Source organism: Pollicipes pollicipes, unplaced genomic scaffold, assembly GCF_011947565.3.
Source record: "Pollicipes pollicipes isolate AB1234 unplaced genomic scaffold, Ppol_2.1 Scaffold_7261;HRSCAF=8764_pilon_pilon_pilon, whole genome shotgun sequence".
Classification (NCBI taxonomy): domain Eukaryota; kingdom Metazoa; phylum Arthropoda; class Thecostraca; order Pollicipedomorpha; family Pollicipedidae; genus Pollicipes; species Pollicipes pollicipes.
The window spans coordinates 6,082,236-6,091,407 of NW_023597054.1; the positions used below are offsets into that span (position 1 = coordinate 6,082,236).

At 58.3% G+C, this 9,172-nt stretch overlaps 1 protein-coding gene across 1 annotated transcript; it reads right to left on the reverse strand.

Moving 5' to 3' along the window:
* Window positions 1–7,016: 7,016 nt before the first annotated feature.
* Window positions 7,017–8,348, reverse strand: LOC119112763 (alkylglycerol monooxygenase). Its single transcript, XM_037237044.1, has one exon. It carries the CDS (start codon window positions 8,346–8,348, stop codon window positions 7,017–7,019), a length of 1,332 nt encoding a protein of 443 aa, XP_037092939.1.
* Window positions 8,349–9,172: the final 824 nt, after the last annotated feature.

Here is a 9,172-nt window from a genome sequence, read left to right on the forward strand (position 1 = left end):
AGAGAGGAGAGGGGAGGAGAGAGAGAGAGAGGAGAGAGAGAGAGAGAGAGAGAGGAGAGAGGAGAGAGAGGAGGAGGAGAGAGAGAGAGAGAGAGGGGAGGGAGAGGGAGAGGGAGAGGGGAGGGAGAGGGGAGGGAGAGGGAGAGAGGGAGAGGGAGAGGGAGAGGGGAGAGGGAGAGGGAGAGGGAGAGGGAGAGGGAGAGGGAGAGGGAGAGGGAGAGGGAGAGGGAGAGGGAGGAGAGGGAGAGGGAGAGGGAGGGGAGAGGGAGAGGGAGAGAGGGAGAGGAGAGGAGAGGGAGAGGGAGAGGGAGAGGGAGAGGGAGAGGGAGAGGGAGAGGGAGAGGGGAGAGGAGAGAGGGGAGAGGGAGGGAGGGAGAGAGAGAGAGAAAGGGAGGAAGAAGGGGAGGGAGGGAAGGGAGAGGGAGATGAGGGAAAGCGGAGGGACGGAGGGAGCTCATGATAACGTAAGTCACGCGACCTATGGTTGCACTGACTGCACGCTGGCTCAGCTGCCGTGTATTTTGCAGGTGTACTGGTCGACCATGGTGTGGTTATCGTTGAAGATGTCACTCAACTTAGGGAGATTCGGATGCAGCACAACCTGCTACCGTACCAGGTAATGCTGGACCAGCCATCCTGGAGTGGTCCAGCAGTCGATATGTTGGCATGGGCGGATGGTCGCGGAAAGACCAAGGCTGTCGAACTCCTATAAAACTATCGATTAAACCCTGACTTACACCTATGGTTATCTTGAATCTGTGCTCTAGTTTTGGTTATGTTTGCGGGGGTCAGATCTTCTCTGGCAAGATGCCCGTTTTGTGAGTTGAAAGCAAGGCGTTGGCAACGATGTGCTCCCAGATGTAGCATCCTGCAGCGTTCCTACCGCCGCTCTACAGTCCAGTGTGGATCAGACTGTCGACCGCCGCCTTACAGTCCAGTGCGGATCAGACTGTCGACCGCCGCTTTACAGTCCAGTGTGGATCAGACTGTCGACCGCCGCCTTACAGTCCAAGTGTGGATCAGACTGTTACGACCGCCGCCTTGCAGTACCAGTTGCGGAATTCAGACTGTCGACCCGCCCGCTTCACAGTCCAGTGCTGGATCAGACTGTCGACCGCCGCCTTACAGTCCAGTGTGGATCAGACTGTCGACCGCCGCCTTACACGTCCAGCGTGAATCAGACTGTCGACCGCCGTCGTTACAGTCAGTGTGGCTCAGACTGTCGACCCGCCGCCTTACAGTCCAGTGCGGATCAGACTGTCGACCTCCGCTTTACAGCCAGTGGGATCAGACTGTCGACCGCCGCCTTACAGTCCAGTGTGGATCAGACTGTCGAACCGCCGCCTTGCAGTCCAGTGCGGATCAGACTGTCGACCCGCCGCTTTACAGTCCAGTGTGGATCAGACTGTCGACCCGCCCGCCTTACAGTCCAGTGTGGATCAGAGTGTCGACCCGCCGCCTTACAGTCCAGCGTGAATCAGACTGTCGACCCGCCGCGTTACAGTCCAGTGTGGATCAGACTGTCGACCCGCCGCCTTACAGTCCAGTGCGGATCAGACTGTCGACCGCCGCTTTACAGTCCAGTGTGGATCAGACTCGACCGCCCGCCTTACAGTCCAGTGTGGATCAAACTGTCGACCGCCGCTTTTACAGTCCAGTGTGGATCAGACTGTCGACCGCCACCTTTCAGTCCAGTGTGGATCAGACTGTCGACTGCCGCCTTACAGTCCAGTGTGGATTTAGACTGTCGACCGCCGCCTTGCAGTCCATTGTGGATCAGACTGCCGACCGCTGCTCAACAGCCCAATCTGGATCAGACTATCGACTTCCCCTCTGCCTGAGAGTCGTTCTGTTAGGTTTGGATTTGTGTGTGGTTCATCTCTGTTGTTACCAACTGCCCCACAGCACCACCGATGTTGTGCTGCCTTCGCTTTTTCACCTTTTGAGGTGCATGCTGTTGATGGGAATGCTTGCTCCAGTGCCAGTCTAAAGTCGATCTGGCCATGTCACGTCGAGCGGACTCTAAAATAGAGTGCATTCAAAAGGCCATCCGCTAGAGAGCTGACCCCACAACGTCTAGTATGGCTGCCGTCGGTGCGTGACTGTGTCAGGCCGCGTCGTTGCCGGCATGGTCCGTCACGCCGGCAGGCGTGCCATGTCCGTCACGCCGGCAGGCGGTGCCATGTCCGTCACGCCGGCAGGCGGTGCCATGTCCGTCACGCTGGCCAGGCGGTGCCATGTCCGTCACGCCGGCAGGCGGGTGCCATGTCCGTCACGCTCCGTCACGCCGGCAGGCGGTGCCATGTCCGTCACGCCTGCAGGCGGTGCCATGTCCGTCACGCCTGCAGGCGGTGCCATGTCCGTCACGCCTGCAGGCGGTTGCCATGTCCGTCACGCCGGGCAGGCGGTGCCATTGCGCGCTGGCGTACGTCACGCCGCCCTCGGCATCCGGCTGGCCGACGGCGGCCGTGCAGCGCCTGGAAACAGCTGGTGCAGCCCGCATGCCTCCTGGCTACCGTCATCAGCGTGCGGCCCGACGGCCAGCTGGAGCTGGACTTGTACGGCGCGCGCAGCGCCGGCTGGTACCAGCTGGCTGAGCAGCTGGTGCAGGAGGGGCTGGCGCGACTGCGCACCAACCGGCGGCCACGGCCCGCTGACCGGTCGCCCGCGGCCGTGGCCGACCACCCGCTTGCCGTTGGCCGGCCGCCCGCTGCCGGTGTTGTAACCTGGCCAGGGACGGCGCTGTCGGCCGCTGTGCCGCTGCAGGGTGGCCGGGTGTACACGGCCGGACGAGGGCGCCGGCTCGCACGGGGTTGTGCGTGGGGGGGGGACGGACGGCCTGTACAGGGGGGGGGGGGGGGGCAGGCGGTAGCGGACTGGAGTGGGGAGAGCTAGGACGGAGCTGAACCGGAAGCGGGAAAAGGGCGGCATGTTCGGCGCCGGGTTTGCCCTGTCTCCGTCCGTGTACGAAACGGACCGGTGACCGCTCCGGCGGCCAGTCGGGCAGTTTCCCAGTCGCGGCGCTGCTGCTGATAGTGTATCGTGGGCCGCTGCTCGGCCCGCTCCGATCATCCGTAGCCCCCGTGAAGTGCCAGTGATCGTGTTATCTGTAACGTCGCAGCAGCCAGTGAACTCGAGATGTACGATGAGCTGGCTGTGGGGGTTATGGTTGGGACTGAGCAGATACTCTGGCGCAGTTGCTGGAGGCATCATGTGGTTGGTTTACCGCGTGACCAGCGCAGAGAGCCTGATTAGTTTTCTGACAGAAATACATTTATACGTCGTTGATTGGGTTTTGAACAACTCATTAATGGCTGATCGCCCCAGCGTCTCAAGGCACCAGAGGTCTCCTGCCGTTACCGCTCGACAACGCTCCACCGCTCTGCTATAGCAAACGGCTGGGCTGAATGGTGCGGTAAGTGATGCCGTTGTCCAGTAGTACCGGCAGCGGGTTCTACGTGCTTGGGTTGACGGTCGAGACCACGCCGTCCCTTCTACGTGATGATGTCCGCATGGGTGACTGAGTGTAGGCGGGCAGCCGGCCGGTCTGCGATTGAACCTCAGAAATGCGGCAGAAAAAACGTTGGCAATTCGCCTTCTTTCTACATTACCTACAGAGAGAAGGTGCCAGTGCTTCGCAGGATGTGATCCCGGTCTGTTCCCATTCGCACATTGTGTCAAACAGATGTTTTCATTGTGTGGAAGGCCGGACATTCTGAAGCGCCAGGCTATAATTGGGCTTTATTTTGCTTTACAATTGTAAATGCGACGAGTTGTTTGGAATGCTATGTTAGAATTCTGGATGACCTGTGTTCAGGTTTGGCATGAGTCATGTCATGTAAAATAGTACTCCATTTACTCCTAACCTCCGATTGCGAGCCAGTTTGATAGGCCTGCAGTACGTAAGGAACAATGGGCAGACGCCAATCCTTAATCCTGTTTGACTCGTGAGGACAAAATTACAGGGCATGCAAGGTCACCGACTTTTCCCGGCCTTGCAATGATCCAAATGTCCATAATTTGGTTACACGTTGTCACAGAAATGTGCGATTGGCGCAGTTTAACGCTGAAATGGTCCGGTTTTTTGTCAATAGGTCCCTTCTACCGGCGTGAAGGTCCCCATCTGTTTTGTGATCTTCCCCTATGTTTACCAGAGAAGTGGAAGGATGCAACTACCATCCCACTCCCAAAACCAGGTGAGGACACTCAAGGCACAACCATGCATGCGTAGTGCGCTCAGCAGGTGCCTTGGAAAACTGGACCGTATGGTGGGCAAGTGCCTTGCCTGGCTAGTGGATCACGCTAAGCTGGTATCGGACCGGCAGTGTATATTTAGATGCAATCGTACCACCTGTGACCACATTATCCGCCTAGAAACAGACCGTCGTCGTGCGTTTCGTCGAAAACGCTAACCCACTGATGGATTGTTGGTCGGCAGTACTTACGCCTACGATACGGTACTCAAACCAACACTTATTTTCAAGCTTTAGAAGTAGGAACCATTTGGCACATTGTTTATGGGTTCCTCTGGTGGACGCGGCCGTTTCGTGTGAGGTGTCGATCGGTTGTTTCCGATGTTCACTAATTAGAAGATGGACTCTTGCAGTGTAGTTTTACTTCTACACTTTTCAATCTAGTCTTTGGTTTTAATACCAGCTCTCCATAGTCGGCCAGAGGGCCATGCGCATTGAGCAGGAGCCCCTGAGTTGGCTAGTGCCTGTACGCTGGTTAGACATCGCCAATAACGCATAGTTGGCTGCGTCCCGGCATGGGCCTGAGGGCCCATTCCCCAAGCAGGGACAAAGCGGAAGGTCTGGTCAGAGTCTTATTCAGGGGCCGGGCCTGCGGGTATGGGCCCTCAAATGACAGCCAGGGCTTTTTGCGCGCCCGGTCAGGGACCATTTAAGTCTCTATGGGCATGTATATCGTTCAGACACCACCAGTGCCGCACAATCGGCTCGGTGTCGGTATTAGCCCGTGGGCCTACTCCCCAATCAGCCGTAAGCCCGGGGCCAGCGATTTGTAGCGGTCTGGGACCCCGCATCGGTCAGGGGGCCCACAGTGCCTAACAGGGGTCCTGCGTTTGTAAGGGGCCTCGAGCCGACCAAGGGAAGTTTTTAAACCGAAGGTGAAACCGTGTTGACATGATACAATGTATCCCGTATCCTGACATCGGTATTTGAATCTGCGTGTTGCGACTCGCCCTGGAGAGCGTGTTTCCCCGTCCGTCAATTCCGGGTCAGGACCTTTTAGTGCCAACACCGATGCTTCCCAATGGATCGCCGCACCCAATGCAGAAGTACCAGTCCCGACCACTCGGCCGCAATCAGCCGATTGACAGCGCGAGCCCTGCGGTTCCAACGCTTAAGCTTGTGTGCCTCTGCGCGGGGCTTCGGCTGCTCCGACCATCTCTCTCGATCATCACGGAAGATCGTTTCCAGTGCGACACTCCTCATATCGACCAACCAAGGTGTGGCGAGTCTGAGGCATATAATTTGAAACGGAACCTCTCGATTTTTGCAAAAAGGTTTTGTAAAAAAGATATTGATCTTAATACACGAGCATAAAGGCTCACATCGGCGAGACTTGTACAGGTGAAAATCGCGAGCATCGACCTGGATATAATCTGTATATGCTGCCAGCTTGAGCGTATGCTTGCGGATCCTGTTTCGGCAGAATTCTGGTTCGGCCTCCAGGTGAGTGGCAAGAGCAGATACCTGTACCAGTGCTCGACGCCCCCTCCCCCCCCCCCCCCCCCCCCCCCCACCATCGGCCCCTGTGCGAGTGGCAAGAGTAGACACCCATACCAGTGCTCATCCCCCCCCCCCCAAGGTGCATCACACGCTGCGCATGTCAAGGAATGCTAAGCGTGAACATAAACAAACAGCGCACAATTTATACATCGCTGACAATGTGTCATTTTGACAACGAACCGGAAAGCAGCCATCTTCTACCAAAACGCAGCAATGTCTGGATCTCACCAAAGAAGACGGGATTTCTGGGACGGGCCAACAGGGGAAAGGGCCTCCAGTCCTAAAGCTGAGAGGTAAGCACCCGTCCTAACGCTTCGCCATCTCCTGTTCCCACGCCGGTGGATGCTGGCCAAGAACACGAATGCAAAACAGCTTGGATGGCTTAGGATAGCGACCACGTTTGCTCTGTTTTTTCCGAAGACCTACATACTTGTGCATTGAATATATGTGATTAACGTTATTAAAGTGGTAATATCCATGAGACGAAAATATGTGTAGATCGCATCCACTTCAGACTTCGAATTGTTGGCCGCCTTAAAGATGAAGAAGTATTTTGGGGCCTGTATTTATTGCGTCGTAATAACAATTGCGAATCCCATCACAAACATCGTCAACTACATGAAAATAAACACGAATACATCGACAAACGCATCGGTTTTTCGGCCTTGATAGAAAACACTAGCCACCTGGCGTTTGCCCATATACTAACGCGCGCCTGAGGTGAGACGGCAAGCGACGCTGAACCTGTCCAATGGACGAATGTTGCTTTCACCACGCTCCCTGTCGTGCCAGCTGACGGTCAAGCACGGAACGATGGTGCTATCCCGCTTTAACGATGGCGACGCGGCGCTTGCACCTCCCCTGTAAGTCTGCCGCCGGTGCGACCGAGGCTGACCTGGCCGGTAGGCCGCCCGCAGACGGGGGCTGTGCCGCCGGTGCGATCAAGGCTGACCTGGCTGGCAGGCCGCCCGCAGACGGGGGCTCTGCCGCCGGTGCGATCAAGGCTGACCTGGCCGGCAGGCCGCCCGCAGACGGGGGCTCTGCCGCCGGTGCGACCGAGGCTGACCTGGCCGGCAGGCCGCCCGCAGACGGGGGCTCTGCCGCCGGTGCGATCAAGGCTGACCTGGCCGGTAGGCCGCCCGCAGACGTGAGCTGTGCTATCGCAGCTGTCGTTAGTTTCCCCGCATCCAACTACCTGTGCACCTTTGCGCTTCTGGCTCAGCACCACGTCAAAGTTTATGTCCCATCCAGACGGGGCCGTCTCTACTCCATCTTGGCCTTGACCATCTTGACGGAAGTGGTTATGTCCCCCCAGCCGAGGCTGATACAGACGAGCAGCGAGACGGTGAAGATGGCACGTGCGACGGTGAGCGCGAAGGCCGGCAGCCAGGCGATGTACGACAGGCTGACCAGGCAGAGACAGCAGCGCAGCAGCTCGGCCAGCGGCGCCAGTCGGGCGCCGTCCAACAGCCAGCCCAGACACGTCAGACCGTACAGCAGCTGCACGCTGTACAGCAGGCTGGTCAGCACCGGGTAGAGCAAGTGATTCTGTGCGAAATTGACGGCCGGCACCAACGTCACAATGAAGTGGACGGCGGTGTAGACCTGCAGCCAGCCAGGCATGGCTGTGTCGAAGCGTGCTCGCTTTGGGTCCGGGTCTGGGAAGGTGGAGGCGTCGCCCAAGCGGCCCGTGCCCGGCACCCAGCCCGGCCCATACAGCAGCCGCTTCAACTTGTTCTTCCACCCAACCTGTTCGCGCACATCTGACGCGATCCAGCGAAAGTGCGCCAGCTGAATAGTCCACATGTCGTAGGACTCGATGTTGTGCACGAGGCCGTAGGTGGGCGTCTCTTCCTCCCAGCAGAACGTGCCGAATAGCCGGTCCCACACGATCAGCACACCGGCGTAGTTCTTGTCCAGGTACTTGACGTTGGAACCGTGGTGGACGCGGTGGTGAGAGGGCGTATTCAGCACGTGCTCTAGCGGGCCGACGCTCTTCACCAGCTCTGTGTGAATCCAGAACTGGTACACCAGGTTAAACTGCGCGTGCGTAAAGAACATAGACGGCGCCACGCCGAGGAGAGCCAGTGGCAGGTACACCCCCCAGCTGAGGTACTGCTGCACCATCGACTGGCGCAGCGCCGTCGACAGGTTGTAGAACTCGGAGCTGTGGTGCACCTGGTGCGACGCCCATACCAGGTTCACCTCGTGCGACGCCCGGTGGAACCAGTAGTAGCCAAAGTCGACGCCGAGCATGGTCAACCAAAAGCTAGCCGGCGAGTCCCAGGGCACGTCGAAGCAGCGCCAGTGGCGCCACACGTACACGTACGCCCAGCCCTCGCAGCCGCGGAGCGTGTAGCGGAGTACCTCCTGCGCCAGGCCTTGCGTCACGGAGCCAGTAGCGTCGGTGATGCGCCAGCCGCCGCCGCGCACACGCAGCACCAACGCCTCCAATACCACCAGCACCATGAAGTAGGGCAGGCTCTGCTCGATGTAGTTGGGGATAGGTTCCAGCGGCGGTCGGAACGAGGCCGTCACGTTACGCACGTAGAACATGCCGAGCAGGCCGTCGACCACCGAGCGGAGGGGCCCCATGGCGTTGGGCGCCTGGTCCGTTGTTGGCGGTCAGCAGTCTACGCTCAGCTGCTCCCGCCGCCTCCGCCGTCCTCCGTCGCCAGTACCGACCGCTGCTCAAGTGCTCAGCTGCTCCCGCCGCCGCCACCGTCCGCCGTCGCCAGTACCGACCGCTGTCTGGTCTGCTTGGCCGTGTGACGTCAGCGCCGTGTGCGCGCCCGCGCCCGATTGTCAGCTTCGTCGCGGTGACCTTGGGATGACGAGCGCCATCTGGAATTTAGCCGACCGGCCCAGGAGATGCGCAGGTCATCAGTGCGGCCGCATTCGGCAGTCAGCGGCTGTCGTATTCGATGGTATGCTCGATGGAGATCCATACTCGAGGTGCGTTATGTAACGTAAATGTGATGTTAGGCAACGAACGCATATGAGCAGTGTGTTGGTGCTGCGCAAGTGTGCTGGGCCCCGGACCAAATTGTTTACGTGGCAGAGTCTAGTGACCCGCAATGATCCTGCCAACGAAAAACGTCCGTGCTGCCATCTGGCGATGTAAAAAGGCAAGACCATGCGCGATCTACGGTTACGACACCTAACCAGATAACTGCATGGTGTATACGGCGCGGGGAAGCTCACTATGTTCTTAAACTGGACTTAATTACCACGCTTTGGACGTCCTGCTCGCCTCTGCATCAGTCCTAAGCTATAGATGACTTGCAATAAACAATGACGCTGTACAATTTTGCACACATACTAACCGCTCCAAATCATACTTTGGCTATATAAACGAGGTGGGGTGCCGCGTGCGGATTACCAATTTGGCGCCTTCCGGTCGTGTAAAGGCGGCAAGA

Excerpts from the sequence above, each read along its gene's own strand:
- LOC119112763 (XM_037237044.1), bottom strand. The coding sequence starts at position 8,348 with ATGGGGCCCCTCCGCTCGGTGGTCGACGGCCTGCTCGGCATGTTCTAC.